General features: G+C 48.4%; 1 protein-coding gene across 5 annotated transcripts in view; it reads right to left on the bottom strand.

Moving 5' to 3' along the window:
• zfyve26 (zinc finger, FYVE domain containing 26) overlaps positions 1-21,764 on the bottom strand; it is a 192,303-nt gene that overhangs the window by 48,234 nt on the left and 122,305 nt on the right. For 4 of the 5 annotated variants that reach the window (XR_011936542.1, XM_072485117.1, XM_072485111.1 and 1 more), the window contains exons 33-39: positions 18,710-18,857; positions 17,059-17,268; positions 7,492-7,710; positions 5,819-6,016; positions 5,525-5,727; positions 2,337-2,475; positions 2,129-2,188 (exon numbers count right to left, since the gene is read on the bottom strand). Coding sequence is in view for 4 of the 5 variants with exons in the window: in XM_072485117.1 (XP_072341218.1) it covers positions 2,129-2,188; positions 2,337-2,475; positions 5,525-5,727; positions 5,819-6,016; positions 7,492-7,710; positions 17,059-17,268; positions 18,710-18,857 (1,177 nt within the window). In the remaining variant the exon portion in view is untranslated. The remainder of the gene's footprint in view (positions 1-2,128; positions 2,189-2,336; positions 2,476-5,524; positions 5,728-5,818; positions 6,017-7,491; positions 7,711-17,058; positions 17,269-18,709; positions 18,858-21,764) is intronic. The other variant, XM_072485104.1, reaches the window with a different exon arrangement.

Below are 21,764 nucleotides of genomic sequence, written 5' to 3' on the forward strand. Positions count from 1 at the left end.
AGCCCAGCGCTGGATCCGTGCGGAAGCAATGGGCGGTATTGGCTTATCCTCTCTGAAAAGTCCCAGCAGAGGCTTATGATCAGTCACGATAGTGAAATGGCGGCCATACACGTACTGGTGGAAACGTTTCACCGCAAAAACCACTGCCAGGCCCTCCTTCTCGATCTGCGCATACTTTTTCTCTGCTGCAGTCAATGTGCGGGAGGCGAAAGCTATCGGTCGCTCAGCCCCATTCTCCATCTTGTGGGACAGGACGGCCCCAATACCATACGGGGATGCATCACATGTGACGAGCAAAGGCTTTCCAGGATCATAGTGAGTTAGTAACCCAGACGACGACAATTGTTGCTTTACCCGCCGGAAAGCGGTTTCTTGCGGCTGACCCCAAACCCAGGTGTGATTTTTCTTTAGCAGAAGCTGCAATGGGGCCAGCGTAGTTGCCAGATTGGGCAGGAACTTCCCGTAATAGTTTACGAGACCGAGAAAAGAACGAAGATGCGAAGTGTCAGTCGGTGAAGGGGCCTGTTGAATCGCACGCACCTTCTCTGCGACGGGGTGCAAACCTTCGCGGTCCACCCGATAACCTAGGTAGACTACTTCCTTTGCCTGAAATACGCACTTTGTGCAACGTAAATGGACTCCAGCCTCCGAAAAGCGTCTAAGGACAGCCTCTAGATTTTCCAAATGTTCCTGCTCCGACGTCCCTGTAATCAAAACGTCATCGAAGTAGACAGCAACACGTGGTAAACCTCTCAAAATGCCCTCCATAACACGTTGAAAAATAGCACAGGCAGAGGATACTCCAAAGGACAACCGTGTATATTCATACAGGCCCCGGTGTGTATTAATCATTACATATGGTCGGGAGGCAAGGTCCAGCTCCAACTGTAGGTAGGCGTGACTCATATCTAATTTTGTGAAGGAGAGTCCGCCTGCAAGCTTCGCGTAGAGATCCTCTATGCGAGGCATTGGATATCGGTCGAGTCGCCGCAGGTTCATCCACAAGGAAGGTATGGCCCCTGGGCTGGGCCCAGTTTCAGTCGGAACGACGGCGCCTCTGGCGCCCCCAGGACCAGCGTCGGCGCCTACAAGTTTGACACGGACAAGTTTGGCTCCTCATCCATTGGTTCTGGAGAAGGCTCCCTCCGGGGAGGAATGTCCGACGGCCACTGGCGTCGGTCCGGACGTCGCCTCGCCCAAGGTACCGCAGGAGTGCGGGGGGACTTTTTCGGACAGAAGGGGTTGCGCCCCAAGGCATGCACTTCCATTCCCTGTAGCTCCTGCACTCCTCGTTCTGCGTTCTCTCGGGGCAATACTATTTGAATTGCCTGTTGAAAAGTCAATGTGTGCCCGGCGAACCATGTCCACATCTTCTGGACATGTCCGGCACTGCAGTGTTAATGTAAGCCTACTTGTGACAATAAAGATTATTAAATTATCTCTGGGTTGCAGGGGTGAGACCCACGTGGACAGGGGAAGAATGTGCAAAATCCACACGGTCAGTGACCCAGAGCCGGGATCGAACCCGGGTCCTCAGCGCCATGAGGCAGCAGTGCTAACCACTGCGCCGCTGTGCCCACCCTGAAATTTTTTTATTTTATTTTTTCAAGAACAGGGTTAAGGCACCATGGTCACAGTAAAAAGATGCAATTTGTGACATCGGTGAGGGACTGTTCCAGCACTTCCACAGAGATGACCATTCCAAATTCAGTGAAAATACAGGCCAATTAATACACGGAAAATTTGGAAGAGAATTTGGCAGAGAAAAAAATCTTGTCTCACAGATTTAGTTCCCGAGCAAATGTCTGGGTATTTTGTGTACAAATGGAACCAATTAATTTTGGTAAGTTACTGTTTGACTGGGCTTATGATTATTTTGCTGCTTGCCATGCAGTCATAATATACGGCCAAAGGGAGTGGTAATGGGACAAGTAAAAGAGCAAAAGATGTGCCCAGAATGTGAGGATCCTTAATAGTTGCCATCTTAAGGCTGCAGAATTAAAAGAGAAACAAGCAAAAAACCAGGTCAGCAAAGAAAAATGAAAGAAAATGGGGATAGAGGTTAAGATCTAAATTGTTGAACACACTGCTAAGTGCTATAACATAATGGACAAAAGCATTTCATTACCTGAATAACTCTGAAAGAAATTCCAAAGCCTTCTTCAATGTTTTTGCCTCCAAGCAGAACCTGCAGCACAGATGCAAGTATCAGTGAAACATCATTGACAATTAGATCAAAATAGTAGCTATGCATTAAAACAGTTCTTGTTTATTGATGTCTTCATGTGTGTTCCTACGAATATTGTTTCAAAACACATTGCATCAAGATAACATACCTTGCATGCAACTTCCATCTTCATTTTGGTATTCCCAAAGAGATTGGGAGGCAGTCCACTGCTCCTTGAAGTTCCCGAGTTCTCACATCTATGTAGGAACTTGGTTACTTCAATCTGCAACTCAATTGTATTTATGTACCTATAATAAATAGGCAAAAAAATCTGATAACTACAAGGTCAAATGGCAAACAACACCTAGCTCTGGAGTTATAATTGCTTTACTTTAGTTAATGGATTGCATGCACACGTAAGTATGCCAATCAAACTCCCGGAATGGCGTATGCCAGATGCTTCTGATTTTTGTAGCAAAGGCCTTTTTCCAGAAATTGGATACGATTAGCTCAGAGTTTGTGTGGGCAGGGAAGGTACCACTGGTTAAGAGGACTCTGTTACAGAGACAGCGGCAGACAGGGGGGGGGGGGTTGGCATTGCCAACCTGCTGCATTATTATTGGGTGGCGAATGTGGAGAATGTGAGGCGGTGGTGGTAAGGAGAGGCGACAGAATGGGTTAGGATGGAGGAAGAATCCTGTAGGGGGTACAGCCTGCGGGCTATGGTGAAGGCGGTGTTGCCACTGGCACCAAGGAAATACATGGAGAGCCCAGTGGTACAGTCCAGAGTGAAGGTCTGGAACCAGCTGAGGAGGCATTTTAGGGAAGAGGGGACCTGCAGGTGAGGGACCTGCAGGTGAGGGACCTGCAGGTGAGGGACCTGCAGGTGAGGGACTTCGCCGGAAGGTGTGGAAAGAGTTCCCCAGATTACTATGGTATGCCCTGCTGCTCCCGGACGTGGAGGGGAGGGAAGGATTGGAGACATATACGGGTGGCTGGGAGAGAAGGGAGGTGAGCAGGTGGTCAAGATTAAGGAGAGGTTGGAGGGGGAGCTGGGAGGGGAGATAAACTGGGGAGTATGGAGTGAGGTGCTACGAAGGGTAAACGTGGCATCCTCATGCGCAATAATGGGTCTGATGGTTTAAGGTGGTACACAGGGTGCACATGACACGGGCAAGAATGAGTGGGTTCTTCTAGGGAGTGATGGACGAGTGCAAGCAGTGTGGATGGAGACCAGCAAACCACACACATTATGTTCTGGGGCTGTGAGAAGTTGGAGAGATTTTGGGCAGGAATGTTCACGGCACTAACAAGGATAATGGGGGAGGAGGTTGGGCCGGACCCATTGGTGGCGATTTTTTGAATATCGGAGAAGCCGGAGCTGATGGAGGGGGGGAGAAGGCGGATGTTGTGGTCTTCGCTTCTCTGATTGCCCGGCAAAGAATCTTATTGGAATGGCAGTCGGCAACGCCATTGGGGGTGGAGTAATGGCTTGGAGACTTATATGATTTTCTCCATCTGGAAAAGATCAAATACGAACTGAGGGGTTCAGCGGAGGGCTTTGAAGCAAGGTGGAGGATGTTTGTGGCCATGTTTGAGGAGCTGTTCTTACCAAGGGGGGGGGGGGGGTGAAAAAGGGGGGGGGGAATTGTACAAACTGTGTAATTGTGTGTTGGGGAGTATGTTCCTCAGACTGTGTTTTGTAACCATTTGCGTAAGTTTTGAATAAAATGCATTTTTTTAAAAACATAAAAACAACTCCCGGAATGGCTCTACTCTTATCGCAGTTCAATTAAAACTGGTAAACTATTGAACTTAATCATGACATGAAAGAAAGGTGCACTTTTCATCCTCCCTCCTTTTTAAAACAAAAAGCGCAACCAAATTGCAAAGCACTGGTAGGCATTGAAGATAACATGCAATTTTCCCCTTTTTTGAACACACTGTTCGTCACACAGGTGAGTTACAGATGGTCAAACTAAAACCTAATTGATGCCAGTCTAACAGATCACGGTCTTTTTTAAATTTCCCAGGAGATGGGTGATGCTAGTCAGGTCACATTTATTGCCCAAGTCTAATTGTCTCAAGAAGGCAGTAGTGGGCTTCTCCTCCACGAACAGCTCTTGTTCTTTGATGGTGATACCGCAATGGTTAGATAGGGAATTTCAAGAGATTGATACAATTATTATTGTACAAGGAATTGTGATCTTTGTTTCTTTTACTTCACGCGTTATTCCTAGGATGGTAACTTTGTGAACACTGAACGATAAGATTTTTCTCCAGCATTGAGAGATTTATGGAGGGAGTTTTTTGTTGCGCTCAAGAAATGGTGCACACATCACTATTCCGTCTCGAATGAATTTCAATTGCCAGAGTAAACAACATATTAACAGTACAGGAGAAGCTGGACTAATTCATTTACATTGGCTACCATTGTTTTCTCCAATCTAATGAGATCAGAAACAGGCTCATTAGAAACATATTCTTGCTAGCAACAGTAATGATAGCTACCTAGTCCTAGGTGAGGGAAACTACTTTGACATTTTGTAGGAATTTTCAGGATTTTGAGAACTGCAACTTATTGAAAAATGGAAAAAGCTGATTTAATATTGATACCTGTGCCAGAAGTTAATTTTTGCTCCAGAGTTCGTAGGTGAGAGCTCACTGTCAACAGTCTGGCCTGAACTTAGAACCATAGAAAGGTTACAGCACAGAAAGAGGCCATTCAGCACGTCTGCGCCAACCAAAAAACAGATAAAGGAAACTATCTCCTCATTTTCATTTTAATCCCACTTTCCAACTTGCCTTTGGACTCCCAAATATGGCAAAATGACACCAAAGTTTACATGTCTGTGTGTATAGGCCTGCAGATATTTTCTAAATTAGAGAAACAGTGGTGTTGTGGTAATGTCAGTAGACTAGCAAGCCAGAGGACCAGGTTAATTCTCTGGGGACACGGGTTCAAATCCCACAACAGCTGGTGGAACTTATTTCCTACTAACAAATTCCAATTAATTGAAAGTTAGTCTTAATAATGGCAACTGTGAAGTTACCATTGATTATCATGAAGTCCCACCTGCTTCACTAAAGTCCTGAAGGGAAGGAAATCTGCCATCTTTACCCCGGTCTGGCCTGCATGTGTCTCCAGACCTACAGGATTGTTGTTGACTCTGAATTGCTCTCAGAAATGACTGAACAAGTCACTAAGTTGTTCCATATTGCTACAGAAAAGTTGGACTGCAGCAGTTTAAGGAGGTGACTCAACACTGCCTTCTGAAAGGCAATTAGGGATGGGCAACAAATGCTGGCCTTGCCAGTGATGCCAATATCCCTTAAAAGAATTGTTAAAAAATCTACCTTGAAACATCTGCTGCAGACATTTTTTTGCGAAAAGAGGCAGCCTTCTTTCTCGATGAGCCGCGGTTAGACACTTCGTGCAAGTATGTTTTCAGGTGACCTTTAGCTTCCGTCAACCAATATTGTTTGCCTCCCAGCTCTCTGTAGGATTCAGCTTTGTGACTGAAAAACCTGATGCACGTCATGGCTGCTCGCATGTAATCCTGAAATTAACACATTACAAAACATTGCTCCATACGTCTACTAAAATCCATTTGAAAAAGGTTCTTCACACAAGTCAAATATAGTAACTACCTTCATAAATTGCTGCAGCTCGTACAGAATGTTGAAGAATCCTTTTGTTTGCAAATGCTTGCAGGACGCAATTAGGTGGCAACTCCATTTCTCCAGGCTCGGATCCATATGTTCCATCAAGTTTTCTAAAGCATGCAGTTTTCCAGTTTTGTAACTTGGTACAAAAATCCCTCGCATAAACACCTCTTCAGGGCAACCCTGAAAGTGAGAGGCACGCCATCGAAAATACAAGCCTGTGCTTCAACTAGAACTCAAGTTGGAAACAGTGAATTAAGCAAAAAAAGTGATGGAAAAACACAGTAGGCCAATAAGTATCTGAAAAAGAAAGTTTAAGACAGATGAAGGGTCACAACTTAAATCCTGACCAAACGCCTTTTTCCGATTGCCTTTTAAAAATAAATTTAGGGTATCCAATTCTTTTTTTCCCCAATTAAGGGGCAATTTAGCGTGGCCAATTGACCTGCTCTGCACATCTTTTTGGGGTGAGACCCACGCAGACGGGGGAGAATGTGCAAACTCCACACGGACAATGATCCAGGGCCAGGATCGAACCCGGGTCCTCGGCGCAGTGGGGCAGCAGTGCGAACCACTTCACCACCGTGTTGCCCATCTCTTTCCGATTGATAAACCTGCTGTTCATTTGCAGAATATTCTCTTTTTAGTTCAGATTTCCACCATTACTACTTTTCTGTTTTTTTTTAAACATCAAAGTCAGGAACATTAAGCTGATCCACTTCACACAAACAGATCATTTCATCTAACTGGTTTCTGCTGGTGTTTATGCTCCACACAAGCATCCTCTCATCCCTCTTCATCTAAGCCTATCCTTCTATTCCCTTCTACTCCATGTGCTCATCCAAATTATCTTCAAAAGGCATCTATGCTATTCATCCAAACTACTCCCCCAGTAACAAATTCTAACCAGTCCCTGGGTAAAGACATTTCGCCTGAGTTCCCCATTGGATTTATTACTACCTCTCTTCTATTTAACCCTCGAGTTTAAGATTCCCCTACAAATAGAGCAATGTTGAGATTCAAGAAAAACAAATTTTGAAGCTGTTTTGCCAGATCTCACCAGAAAATTTGTTTTAAAAAATATATATATTCATAGACTGTTAAATGGCATTGCTTTCATCTGCTCGTGGGTGTTCTCATATTCCCCAGTTGAGAAAGTAGGAAGTGATTTGTATCCAGTCCCCAGCTTTGGCTGAGAAATCCTGCAGCTGAATCCACTTAATCAATAGTCAGGGTGCATCACTGCAGCAAATTACAAATCATCCCTTCACACCAAAGTAATTCAATATAATATATGTACATTGCTGTTTGGTAAAGAACATAATAAGAACATAAGGACGAGGAGCAGGATTAGACAACACGGCTTCTTAAGGCCGCTCTGCCATTCAATAAGATCATGGCCGATCTCATTTCGGCCTCCTAGATATCTTCCTGCCTGCTGCCCATAACCCCTCATCGCGCTACTAATTAAAAACCTATCTATCTCCTCCTTAAATCTGTTTAGTGTTGCGGCATCCACTACACTCCGGGGTAGAGAATTTCACATATTCATGACCCTTTAAGTGAAGTAATTCCTCCTAATTTCTGTCTTAATTCTGCCACCCCTTGGCCTCTTGTTCTAAAGCATTTATCCTAGCATGGCAACAGCAATGTCTTACCTTATCTAGCAGGTGCTGCAATGCTTCTCTCATGCAGCTGTGTCTCATATAAAAGCTAATGATGGCCAAGTTGGTACCATAAGTTTGCAAGTAGAACAGGCACTCCTGGTAAAAGACATGATGTTTGATCTTCCCATCCCCCATAATTTCAAAACTTGCACCTTCACCCTTCAGAACAGCCTCCAATTCTCTCAGTGAGGCAAGAATGTCGTCATCCTGCTGATTAATTACAAATGGAAATAAACCATAACCATCAGAGCAAAATAGGTTAGCATTTCCATACAACGTGCTCTAAACTGGCCGAGTTAAGGAGAAACAAACAAGGAATTCTAAGCTCAAGTTACGGCCTGCACAAGTCAAGTTTCCAAAAATATTTATGACTGCTTAAAAATACCATGTTGGAACCCAACTCTTCATAACTGTTCACAAGCATTCGGCCGGTTCACGGGGTATAAATTGAATATGGGAAAAAGCGAGGTCTTTCTGATCCAAGCGAGGGGGCAGGAGACGAGACTGGGAGAGATGCCGTTCAAGGTGGTGGGAGGGAGCTTTCGGTATTTGGGCATACAGATGGCATGGGAGTGGGAGCAGCTGCACAAGCTGAATTTGGTCGGCTGGTGGAGCAGATGAAGGGGGACTTTAGAAGGTGGTATGTGCTTCCGTTGTCACTGGCGGAGAGAGCGCAGATGGTGAAGATGATGGTACTCCTGAGGTTCTTGTTCATATTTCAGAGCCTTTCAATTTTTATCCCCAAGGTGTTTTTGAAGAGGGTGAATACGGTGATTTCTGGGTTTGTCTGGGTGGGTAAAACCCCGCGGGTGAAGAAGGTGCTACTAGAGCGGGGACAAGGGGGGGGCTGGCCCTTCCGAACTTTGTAAATTATTATTGGGCGGTGAACATGCCGATGATCAGGAATGGGTAGTGGGGAAGCGAGTGGAGGCTTCCTCATAAAGGGGCACAAGTTTGGGGCCACTGTTAATGGCGACTCTGCCGTTTTCGCCGGACAGATACGCCACAAGCCCGGTAGTAGTGGCTGCCCTGAGGCTGTGGGGACAGTGGCAGAAGCACATGGGGCTGGAAGGGGCATCGGTGTGGGCACCAATTTGTGGCAACCGTCGGTTTGTGCCGGGGGGGGGGGGTTGGATGGGGATTTCAGGGGTGGCAGTGAGCTGGAATCGAACGGTTCGGGATTTGTTTATCGAAGGGGGTTTTCCATATTTGGAGGAATTGGAGGAGGAGTTCGAGCTGCCCAGTGGGAACGGGTTTCACTACTTGCAGGTGAGGGACTTGTGCAGAAGCAGGTTCTGACCTTTCCACGCCTACTGTCCCAGGGGCTACAGGATAAGGTAGTTTCGAAAACGGGAGTGGGATGTCAGATGTATTGAAGGTAAGGGTGGTTAGGTGGCGATTTTTGGGGCGTAGGAAGGCACAGGTGTCCAGGGGGCAAGAGAGGCCGATGTTTTGGCCTTTGCCTCCCTGGTAGTCCGGAGATGGATCTTGTTGGCGTGGAGTAACTCGGAGCCTCCGAAATCTGAGGTATGGGTTAGTGACATGGCTGGGTTTCTCCGGCTCAAGATGATAAAGTTCGCTCTGAGGATATCGATGCTAGGGTTTATAGAAATAAAGTGGCCTGCATATTCTTTTAAGTTGTTTAAATTCAAGATATTTTCTTCTTTTTTTAAAAAATAATTTTTATTAAGGTTTTCACAGAATATCAGTAACAAAATGAAAAAGGAACCCAACAGGGTTAAGTACAAAACACAGTCCAAAAAAGCAACCCTCCATACCCCCCTCCCCCAGTACATAAATAATAAATTAACATCCCGACTTAACACAAAGCAAAGCAAACATAGCAAATATATACACCCCCTCAGACCCCCCAGCATAAATAAACAAAAACAAAGATAAAGTAAACCCCCCCATCCCTCCCAGAGTTGCTGCTGCCATTGACCAATGTCTACTGTTCTGCCAGGAAGTCTAAGAACTTAGGCCACCGCCTAAAGAACCCCTGTACCGATCCTCTCAAGGCATATTTCACCCTCTCCAACTTAATAAACCCTGCCATATCGTTGATCCAGGATTCCACGCTTGGGGGCCTCGCATCCTTCCACTGAAGAAGAAGTATCCTCCGCTGGGCTACCAGAAAACGCAGAATATCAGCCTCTTTCGCCTCCTGCACTCCCGGCTCCTTTGCCACCCCAAATATTGCGAGCCCCCAGCCTGACTTGACCCTGGATCCTACCACCCTCGACACCGTCCTCTCTACGCCCTTCCAAAATTCCTCCAGCGCTGGGCATGCCCAGAACATATGGGTGTGATTCGCTGGGCTCCCCAAGCACCTGACACACCTGCCCTCGCCCCCAAAGAACCGGCTCATCCTTGTCCCGGTCATGTGTGCCCTGTGCAGCATCTTAAACTGTATGAGGCTGAGCCTCGCGCACGAAGAGGAAGAGTTCACCCTCCCTAGGGCATCTGCCCACGTCCCTTCCTCGATCTCCTCTCCCAACTCCTCCTCCCACTTACCTTTCACCTCCACCACCCAGTCCTCCTCCTGCTGCATCACCTGGTGCGTTTCCGAGATCTCCCCCCCCCCCCCAACCACCACCACACACACACACCCCTGTCCTGTACTGTGCGTGGCAGCAGCCGCGGGAATTCCACCACCTGCCGCCTGGCAAACGCCCTTACCTGTAAGTACCTGACGGTGTTCCCGGGGGGGGGGGGGGGGAAGAGTCCATACTTCTCCTCCAGCTCACCCAGGCTCGTGAACTTCCCGTCCACAAACAGGTCTCCCAACCTTCGTATCCCTGCCCTGTGCCACCCCGAAAACCCTCCATCTGTTCTCCCTGGGACGAAGCGGTGGTTCCCCCGTATTGGGGTCCACACCCAGGCCCTACCTTCCCCCCTGTGCCGCCTCCACTGCCCCCAGATTTTGAGGGCAGCCGCCACTACCGGGCTCGTGGTATACCTCTTTGGAGGGAGCGGCAGCGGCGCCGTTGCCAGCGCCCCCAGAACCGTACCCACACAGGACGCCATCTCCAGCCTCTTCCATGCAGCCCCCTCCTCCTCCATCACCCACTTGCGCACCATCGTCGCATTGGCGGCTCAGTAGTACCCACAGAGGTTGGGCAGCGCCAGCCCCCCCTATCTCTACTCCGCTCCAGGAACACCCTTCTCACCCTCGGAGTCCCTCACGCCCACACAAACCCCATTATGCTCCTGTTGACCCGCCTAAAAAAGGTCTTCGGGATAAACACAGGAAGGCACTGGAACAGGAACAAAAACCTTGGGAGCACCGTCATTTTGACTGACTGCACCCTACCCGCCACGGACAGCAGCAACGCGTCCCACCTCTTGAACTCCTCCTCCATTTGCTCCACCAGCCTTGTGAAATTAAGCCTATGCAGGGCCCCCCAGCTCCTGGCCACCTGGACCCCCAAATACCTGAAGCTCCTCTCCGCCCTTTTTAGTGGGAGCTCGTCAATCCCCCTTTCCTGGTTCCCCTGGGTGAACCACGAACAGCTCGCTCTTCCCCATGTTGAGCTTGTACCCCGAGAAATCCCCGAATTCCCTGAGGATCCTCATAACCTCCGGCATTCCCCCCACCGGGTCCGCCACATATAGCAGCAAGTCGTCCGCATAGAGCGACACCCTATGCTCCTCACCCCGCACCAGCCCCCTCCAGTTCCTCGACTCCCTCAGTGCCATAGCCAGGGGTTCAATCCCCAGTGCGAAGAGCAGGGGGGACAGGGGACACCCCTGCCTCGTCCCTCGGTGCAACCAAAAGTACTCAGACCTCCTCCTGTTCGTGGCCACACTCGCCATCGGGACCTCATACAACCTAACCCACCTGACAAACCCCTCCCCAAACCTCTTCAGCACCTCCCACAGGTACCCCCACTCTACCCTATCGAAGGCTTTCTCAGCGTCCATCGCCACCACTATCTCCGCCTCCCCCTCCCTCGCCGGCATCATGATAACGTTCAGAAGCCTCCGCACATTCGCGTTCAACTGCCTCCCCTTCACGAACCCAGTCTGGTCTTCGTGGATGACCTGCGGCACACAATCCTCAAGGCTAAGACCTTCGCCAGCACCTTGGCATCTATGTTTAGCAACAAAATCGGCCTGCAAGACTCACACTGCAGGGGATCCTTGTTCCGCTTCAGGATCAAGGAGATCAGTGCCCAGGACATCGTCGGGGGAAAAGCCCCCCCTCCTTTGCCTCATTGAATGTCCTAACTAGCAATGGACCCAACAGGTCCATATTTTTTTTTATAGAATTCGACCGGAAAACCATCCGGCACCGGTGCCTTCCCCGCCTGCTTGCTCCCTATCCCTTTGGTCAGCTCCTCCAGCCCAATCGGGGCCCCCAGTCTCTCCTGCCACCTTCGGAAACCTCAATTGGTCCAGAAAGCGGCCTATCCCTCCCTCCTCCAGTGGGGGCTCGGACCGATACAATTCCTCATAAATGTCCCCATTGATGCCAACCCCACTCCGCACGACACTCTCTCCCTTGTCGACACTCCCTCCCTTGTCCTTAACTCCCCCGATCTCCCTAGCTGCGTCCCGCTTCCGAAGCTGATGCGCCAGCATCCGGCTTGCCTTTTCCCCATACTCATAAATCGCTCCCTGGGCCTGCCTCCACTGCACCTCCGCCTTCCTGGTGGTCACCAGGTCGAATTCGGCCTGGAGGCTGCGCCTCTTCCTCAACAGTGCTTCCTCAGGCACCTCCGCATACCTCCTGTCTACCCTCACCATCTCCCCCACCAGCCTCTCCCTCTCCCCCCCCGCTCCTTGTGGGCCCTAATGGAGATCTGCTCTCCCCTAACCACCACCTTCAGCGCCTCCCATACCATCCCCTCTCGGACCTCCCCATTATCATTGGCCTCCAGGTATCTCTCTATGCTCCTAGGGCCCGCTCACTCACCTCCTCGTCCGCCAACAGCCCCACCTCCAAGCGCCACAACGGACGCTGGTCCCTCTCCTCCCCCAGCTCTAAGTCCACCCAATGCGGGCCGTGATCCGAAATGGCTATCGCCGAGTACTCGGTATCCTCTACTCTCGCTATCAGCGCCCTGCTCAAAATAAAAAAGTTGATCCGGGAATAAGCCTTATGGACATGTGAGAAGAATGGAAATTCACTAGCCCCCCCGCCTTGCAAATCTCCAAGGGTCCACCCCTTCCATCTGGTCCATAAACCCCCTCAGCACCTTAGCCGCCGCCGGCTTCCTATCCGTCCTCGACCTGGAGCGATCCAGTGCCGGATCCAACACCGTGTTAAAGTCTCCCCCCATTATCAGGCCTCCCACTTCCAAGTCTGGGATCCGACCCAACATGCATAAAACCCGCATCGTCCCAGTTCGGGGCATACACATTGACCAGTACCACCCTCTCTTCCTGCAGCTTACCACTTACCATTACGTACCTACCGCCATTATCTGCCACAATGCTCGCCGCCTCGAACAACACCTTCTTTCCCAACAAGATCGCCACCCCTCGATTTTTGGCATCCAGCCCCGAATGAAACACCGGACCTACCCACCCTTTCCTCAATCTTACCTGGTCTGCCACCTTCAGGTGTGTCTCCTGGAGCATGGCCACATCCGCCTTCAGCCCCTTCAGGTGCGCGAACACGCGGACCCGCTTGACTGGCCCGTTCAGTCCCCTTATATTCTAGGTTATCAGCTGGATCAGGGGGCTACCCCCCCCCCCCCCCCCCCCCCCCCCCCCCCCCGACTAGCCATAACCCCTCCTCGGCCAACCACGCGCCCGTACCCCACGCCTGGCCCATACCCCACGCCCGGCCCGTTCGCCACGGCGGCAGACCCCCCCCCCCCCCCCCCCCCAACTCGCTCCAGCTCCCCCTTGACCATAGCAGCAGCAACTCGATTCCCCCCCACCCATCCCCCCGGCTAGGACCCATCCTAGCTGCTTTAGTCCCCCCATTGCACTTCCGCAAGTCAGCTGACTCCTGCTGACCCCGGCCACTCCAGTCTCTCCTTCGACTCCTCCCATTGTGTGACACACCCTCCTCTTCCATTCCCCATCCGCAGGCTCTCCACCTCCCCCTTCCATCCCAAGCACGGGAAACAACCCTCACTTCCCTGCCCCGGCCCCGCCCCCTCCCATCTTCAGCGCGGGAAAAAGCCCGCACTTTCCACCTACCCGGCCCCGCCACCTCTGACGCAGCTCCTTTTACAGGCCCAGTCCCGTCACCCCCTACTCGGGCCTCCCCCTCCCCTGCGGGGCCCCATCTCACCGCCGTCCATCTACCCCTGTTCCGTTTGCTTACCCCCGTCCAAGAGCCCCCCCCCCCGACCAACCCAACCAAAACAGTACCCAACCCGCCCTAACCACCCTCACCGAACCAGAAAGAAAAAGAAAAAAAAACAAGAGCAAAGGACCCCCCCCTCAAAAAGTAACATATCAACCGCAATCCCCAAACGCCCATCCCGACCCTCAATCTGTGTCCAACTTCTCGGCCTGAACAAAGGCCCACGCCTCCTCCGGAGACACAAAATAATGGTGCCGGTCCTTGTAGGTGACCCACCGTCCCGCCGGCTGCAATATGCCAAACTTCACCCCCTTCCTGTGCAGCACCGCCTTCGCTCGATTGTACCCAGCCCTCCTCTTCGCCACCTCTGCACTCTAGTCCTGGTATATTCGAACCTCCGCGTTCTCCCACCTGCTGCTCCTCTCCTTCTTGGCCCACCTGAGCGCACACTCCCGATCAGCGAACCGATGAAACCGTACCAGGACCGCCCGCGGAAGCTCGTTAGCCTTGGGCCTCCTCGCCAGCACTCTATGGGCCCCTTCCAGCTCCAGGGGCCCCTGGAAGGACCCCGCTCCCATCAGCGAGTTCAACATGGTGACCACATAGGCCCCCACGCCTGGCCCCTCCAGGAGGCCCAGAATCCACAAGTTCTTCCGCCTCGACCGATTCTCCATCTCCTCGAACCGCTCCTGCCATTTCTTGTGGAGCGCCTCGTGCGCCTCCACCTTTACGCCAGGCCTAAGATCTTGTCCTCGTTGTCGGAGATCTTTTGTCGGGCCTCGCGGATCGCCACCCCCTGGGCCATCTGTGTCTCCAGCAGCTTATCGATAGAAGCCTTCATAGGTTCCAGCAGGTCCGCTTCTCCCTGAAGCAGCACTGAATAACCTCCTGTTGCCCCTGCTGCCATTTTGTTCTTCTTCCCTCGCACCTTCTCCGGGTCCACCACCACTTTTTTAGTCGCCCCGTTCCTGGTAAAAGCCATATACTGTCGGGGAACTATTGTACTCTCCTTCCCACAGCAGGAAACGTCGAAAAAATGCTGTTGTGGGCCCTGAAAAGAGCCCAAAAGTCATTTTTTTGCGGGAGCTGCCGAATGTGCGACTTAGCTCCGCATAGCCGCAACCGGAAGTCAAGTTCAAGATATTTTCATGTGCTAGGTGAAACACTTCTAATTTTGTGTGCTGGACCCATTTATGGGGAGGTGGTGGCATAGTGGATTGTCACTGGACTAATAACCAGAGGCCCAGGTTCAAATCCCACCACTGGATGGTGAAATTTGGATTCAATGAAAATCGGGATTTAAAAGTCAAATGATGATCATGAAACCATTGTCTATTGTCGTAAAAACCCATCTGGTTCACTAATGTCCTTTAGGGAAGGAAATCTGCCATCCTTACCTGGTCTGTGACTCCAGACCCACAGCAACGTGGTTGAATCTTAACCTCAAGGGCAATTAGGGACGGGCAATAAATGCCAGCCCAGCCTGCGATGCCCATGGACAAATAAAATAAAATATCCAGCTACATGAATAAAACTACATTTTAAAATATATCGTGGTTATTTTAAAAAAATATAAATTTAGAGTACCCAATTCATTTTTTCCAATCAAGGGCCAATTCAGTGGCCAATCCACCTACCCTGCACATCTTTGGGTTGTGGGGGCGAAACCCACGCAAACACGAGGATAATGTGCAAACTCCACACGTACAGTGACCCAGAACCGGGATCGAACCTGGGACCTTGGCGCCGTGAGGCAGCAGTGCTAACCACTGCACCATGGTGCTGCCTGCCTGGTTATTTTGTTAAAATTCCAGGCACGATACTCTAAAAAGCAGACCAAGTGCTTGGAAGGTTTAACATTAAGGGAAATGTAAACTATAACTTCACATCAAAAACCTAGTGCAATTCTCACCCCAATTTGTGGCCAATTGTCAATTCCTCTCCAAGTGGACACTCTTGCCCAAAATCCTTATTCTTCCACCAACACACAGTAGACTCTGGATGTAATCATCAATAATGCTCATATATAGCTTGCATATTTCCGCCTCCTGAAATAGTTTTCTTATTCACTGAGATTCTTCCTGCATTAAAGATGCAAGGAACTTTAGCCGAGAGATGAGAATGGCTTTGTGAATTCCAGGAACTGGCTCATAAGCTCAGAGACCTAGCAGAAGGAAATCTTCTCCCATATGCCTCTATTTTATCCGCTTTTCGTTATGCATGGTAAATCAGCTGCTGCTTTACAAGCTTTATATTATTCAAAACTTTGAAACAAAAGCAGTTTAGATACCTTGAATTTAAAAGCTGCAAACTTCTAGCTTCTGTTTACTGCCAAGCACCATATTGCAGTCTCTCCTTTTCTTTAACATTAATTCTAGATACTCTTAGAATCACAGAATTTACAGTGCAGGAGGCCATTTGGTCCATCAAGTCTGCACCGGCCCTTGGGAAAGAGCACCCCACTTAAGCCCACGACTCCACCCTATCCCCGTAACCCCACCTTACCTTTTTGACACTAAGGGCAATTTATCATCGCCAATTCACCTAACCTGCATATCTTTGGACTGTGGGAGGAAACCGGAGCACCCGGAGGAAACACATGCACACACGGGTAAAACGTGCAGACTCCGCACAGACAGTGACCCAAGCCGGGAATCGAACCTGGTACCCTGGAGCTGTGAAGCAACTGTGCTATCATGCTGCCCACTCATTATGTAAATTACAAAAAGGTTGATTAGACAACAAGCTTTCCTTGATGGCAGATACAGAACGATAGGCCATGGGCCTCTTCCCATTCTGTAAAAACTCTATGACAGTGTGAATATTTTAGTTGAAAAAAAGGGCTACGTAAGGGACATTAGAAATGCAATTAATTGTTCCAATAGGTTCCATCAGTAATTTTTATACATAACTTTCAAAATATTCATATTTACATTGTGCCTCTGTGCCCTCTATACATTTTATGCCTTGTTTTAATAAAATAATGAACTAAATATGCTGCAATGAATTAAGGCAAGAGATTCCTCCTGAAGAATGTCTCTTGCTCATTGATGGCGCTATTTTAGTCTTATTCCGAAATTTTGCATTATTCAATTTCACTTCCGTTAATGCTATTTATGCTCAAATCATTGTAGATGGGATGGGGAAACCATTTTGCAAAGATAAACAATGGACATTTAGTACCATAAGCCTCAGGGGATAACGTCAAAGAAAAATTAGTCACACGGTGACATAACTTGCACATTAGCAGTTTTGCATTTTCAGAAGCTGATGCAAAATAAAAAGCTGATTACCACAGGCAATACTGATTTAACAGACGTCTCCAGGTGCTGCATTATTTCTTGCAAGAGTGGAGGACCAAGAGTCAGTTGGTTTCGGTCGAATGGTGGCTTTAAGCAACGACTGAATTTCTCCCGAGCTGTGCACAGGTTCCCCACTTTGAGGCATGCTAAGCCCCAAGCATGCCAGACTCCACCTGGATCAAGTAGACTCTTAGTTGAAACCTAAGAAATAAAAACAGTCAACATCATCCAACAGTCTCTTGTCCCAATACAAACTGTGGTAACCTGACAGGGCCTAGTTTTGAGCCCGAATAAAATTGAATATCCTAAATTAAAGAATTGGACACTGTAAAACTGCAGTCAGCTCCAGCAAATGGCCTGACTGGAATTCGGATACGGCCAAGTTCGAATACACAAAATCAAACAGGCTGTCTGGGCATAGCTGGACCTGCCCTGTCAATCGCCTATCAAGAGATCATCGCATCATATTGATCTGCACTGGTCTATTGTCCATAGTCCAAATTGAGCCAGACTCGCGGGCGCCCAGAGTTCCCACAGTTATCTAATTTGGTAAGGGAGTATGTGCAGACCACACCACCAGTGATGGACACCTCAGGTGTTCTGTCAACCAATCATCAAGCAGATCATTGGGTGCTGATCTCTCCCAAGGCCTCGTTGGCATAAAGCCAGAGGAAATGGCAAAAGGGCACGAAGGGAGGGGGGAATAAAAATAAGCTCCCACGGGTCATTAGCAATGAAGGCTCAATATGGAAAGTGACCTTGACCATGCAGAAAGTTTGTTGAATTTATATTTATGTTTGTCCTTTGTTCTCCTCACTACTAAAGACACCTAGGTAAAACCTTTGAGTAAGTAAACTGGTCGAAAGTATCGGAATTGGAGAGGTACAGCAAAAGTGACCAATGGGAGTCATCAAAACTCTTTTCGCAAAATTAAAATTCTTAAAGTAACTGCCTTAGCTTCGTAAAGAAGAATGTACTACAAAACTAATACTGTTAAAATCCAATGCAACAAGGAAGTAGCACAAGTTATTTACCAGATCGGGAGGAAAACAAAAACCCTGGAATTTGGTTTAAAAGAGATTAGTTTGTATCAGCAAGCTCTGGACTGGGTTAAAAGTTTTGTTCATAGCTGAAGTGAAATGTTCCTAATAGCTAAATCACTAAAACTAGGGTACCATTAAATGGTTGGTTCAGTTGGCAGCATTAACCTACAGCCAGAACATTGTGGACTCAAGTCCCAGAGCAGGAATTAAGTGCATCATGGAAAATGACATTGCAGTGCATTGCTGAGGAAGTGGTTGATTGTCAGGGGTACCATATTCTAGGAATAGGTCAGAATAAGGACAAGAGCAGCAGAGTTTTGTTTGACTGCAAGTTTAAAGAGGGTAGATTGTAAGAGGCCAGTCAAGCGTGCATTGGAATAATCAACTCCTGAGGTAACAAAGGCATAGATGCAACATAGCAATAGTGGCTACAATTCTCTCATAATTAATCAGATGTCAAGATTTTGAATAGCACGGCAAAGAGCTTGTCGCGCAGAGAGGCAATTTGCCGGTACTTTGAAATCTCCACAACTGTTATAAGCTTTGTCAAATATTAAATGCATTTCCAACTTGAAAAAAAGCAATAATTATTCACAAACCTCAACAGCTAATGCATAGTATTCAGTTTCCAAAAGTTGATTTCTCAGTCGTGTGATGGCTGCGGGTTTAAGGATTTGTTCCAGAGAAGGCACGTCCTGGTAGTTGGCAGCAACTAAAATCTTCACTACATCCACCTTACTGATATAACTGCATGGATGGACAGAAAGCAGAAAATCTTTACTTGAAAAGACACAGGATAAAAGAGCGCGAGGAGAGTGGCAGGGACACAGGATAAAAGAGCGCGAGGAGAGCGGCGGGGACACAGGATAAAAGAGCGCGTGGAGAGCAGCGGGGACACAGCTGCCGGAGAAGCGGCCTTCAGATTTTCGGCGGGGCCAGTGGCCAGGGGTCTGTCGGGAAGGTAAGTTTCCCTCTTTAAAAACTTACCTTGAAGAGTGACATCACAGCAAAGCAGTGACCTGATTGGCTGGTAAGGAAAGTGCTCCAATTAGCAGTAGCTGGGAGAAATTTAACTCTTTCGTGTGTTGGTAAGTATTGTGATTGGTAAGTAAAATCTTTATTCCTTTCACTTATTCATTATTTGATATTATATTTGTAATCAGTTAAGGTAAAGTGTAAAAATGGCAGGAGATCCCAGACCTGTGTTATGCTCCTCGTGCTCAATGTGGGAGTTCAGGGACGCGGCCGATGCCCCTGACTCTTTCATGTGCGGGAAGTGTGTCCAGCTGCAGCTCCTGTTAAACCGCATGACAGCTCTGGAGCTGCAGATGGACTCACTTTGGAGCATGCGTGATGCTGAGGAGGTCGTGGATAGCACGTTCAGCGAGTTGGTCACACCGCAGATTAGGATTGGTGAGGGAGACAGGGAATGGGTAACCAAAAGGCAGTGCAGGTGTCCACTGCGGTCATCTCCCTCCAAAACAGGTAGACCGTTTTGGATACTGTTGGGGGAGATGACTCACCAGGGAAAGGCAGTAGTAGCCAGGCTCATGGCACCATGGCTGGCTCTGCTGCACAGAAGGGCGGGAAAAAGACTGGCAGGGCTATTGTCATAGAGGATTCAATCGTAAGGGGAGTAGACAGGTGTTTGTGGTTGAAAACGAGACTCCCGAATGGTATGTTGCCTCCCGTGAGCACGTGTCAGGGATGTCTCAGATCGGCTGCAGGATATACTGAAGGGGGAGGGTGAACAGCCAGTTGTCGTAGTGCGTATAGGCACCAATGATATAGGCAAAAAACGGGATGAGGTCCTACAATCAGAATTTAGGGAGTTAGGAGATAAGTTAAAAAGTAGGAGCTCAAAGGTAGTTATCTCAGGATTGCTACCAGTGCCACGAGACAGTCAGAGTAGAAATTCAAGAATAGTCAGAATGAATACGTGGCTTGAGAGATGGTGCAGGATGGAGGGGTTCAGATATTTAGGACATTGGAATCGGTTCTGGGGGCAGTGGGACCATTACAAATCGGATGGTTTACACCTGGGCAGGACTTGAACCAATATCCTAGGGGGTGCTTTTGCTAACACTGTTGGGAAGGTTTTAAACTAATGTGGCAGGGGGATGGGAACCAGATTAGGAAGTTAGAGGTCAGTAAGGAGGCAGCAACTAAAGCCAGTAAGGTACTAGATAATAAACTCAATGTGACTAATGGGAAGAGTAGACAGGGAAGAGATGATGAACGCAATGGGGCAGGTGGTCTGAGGTGCATTTGTTTTAATGCGAGAAGTGTAGCAGGTAAGGCAGATTAATTTAGGGCTTGGATTAGTACCTGGGAATATGATGTTATTGGTATTACTGAGACTTGGTTGAGGGAAGGGCAAGACTGGCAACTAAATATCCCAGGGTATAGATGCTTCAGGAGGGATAGAGAGGGAGGTAAAAGGGATGGAGGAGTCGCAGTACTGGTCAGAGATGATATCACAGCTGTGATTAAGGAGGGCACGATGGAGGATTCAAGCACTGAGGCAATATGGGTAGAGCTAAGAAATAGGAAGGGTGCAGTAACATTGTTGGGACTACAGGCCTCTCAAAACGAGTGAGAAGTAGAGGTACAAATATGTAGACAGATTATAGAAAAATGTAAGAGCAATAGGGTGGTCGTGATGGGAGATTTTAACTTCCCCAACACTTAATGAGACTCATGTAATGTTGGAGGCGTAGATGGAGCAGAATCTGTTAGGAGCATCCAGGAGAGTTTTTTTTTAGAGCAGTATGTAAATAGTCCAACTCGAAAAGGGGCCATACTGGACCTGGTATTGGGGAATGATCCCGGCCAGGTGGTTGAAGTTTCAGTCGGTGATTACTTTGGGAATAGCGATCACAATTCCGTAAGTTTTAGAATATTCATGGACAAAGACGAGAGTGGTCCTAAAGAAAGAGTGTTAAATTGGTGAAAGGCCAAGTATAACAAAATTCGGCAGGAGCTAGGGAATGTGGATTGGGAGCTGCTGTTTAAGGGTAAATCCACATTTGAAATGTGGGAGTCTTTTAAGGGAAGGTTGATTAGAGTGCAGGACAGACATGTACCTATGAAAATGAGGGATAGAAATGGCAAGATTAGGGAACCATGGATGACGGGTGGAATTGTGAGACTAGCTAAGATGAAAAAGGAAGCATACACAAGATCTAGGCAACTTAAAACTGATGAAACTTTGGAGGAATATCGGGAAAGTAGGACAAATCTCAAATGCGCAATAAAGAGTGCTAAAAGGGTCATGAAATATCTTTGGCTAACAGGGTTAAGGAAAATCCCAAAGCCTTTTATTCGTATATAAGGAGCAAGAGGGTAACTAGAGAAAGGATTGGCCCACTCAAAGACAAAAGAGGGAATTTATGCACGGAGTCAGAGGAAATGGGTGAGATTCTTAATGAGTACTTTGCATTGGTATTCACAAGGAGAGGGACATGACGGATGTTGAGGCTAGGGATGGATGTTTAAATACTCTAGGTCAAGTCGGCATAAGGAAGGGGGAAGTTTTGGGTATTCTAAAAGGCATTAAGGTGGTCAAATCCCCAGGTCCGGATGGGATCTATCCAAGGTTACTGAGGGAAGCAAGTGACAAAATAGCTGGGGCCTTAACAGATATCTTTGCAG

This window comes from Scyliorhinus torazame, chromosome 2 (genome assembly GCF_047496885.1).
Source record: "Scyliorhinus torazame isolate Kashiwa2021f chromosome 2, sScyTor2.1, whole genome shotgun sequence".
NCBI lineage: Eukaryota > Metazoa > Chordata > Chondrichthyes > Carcharhiniformes > Scyliorhinidae > Scyliorhinus > Scyliorhinus torazame.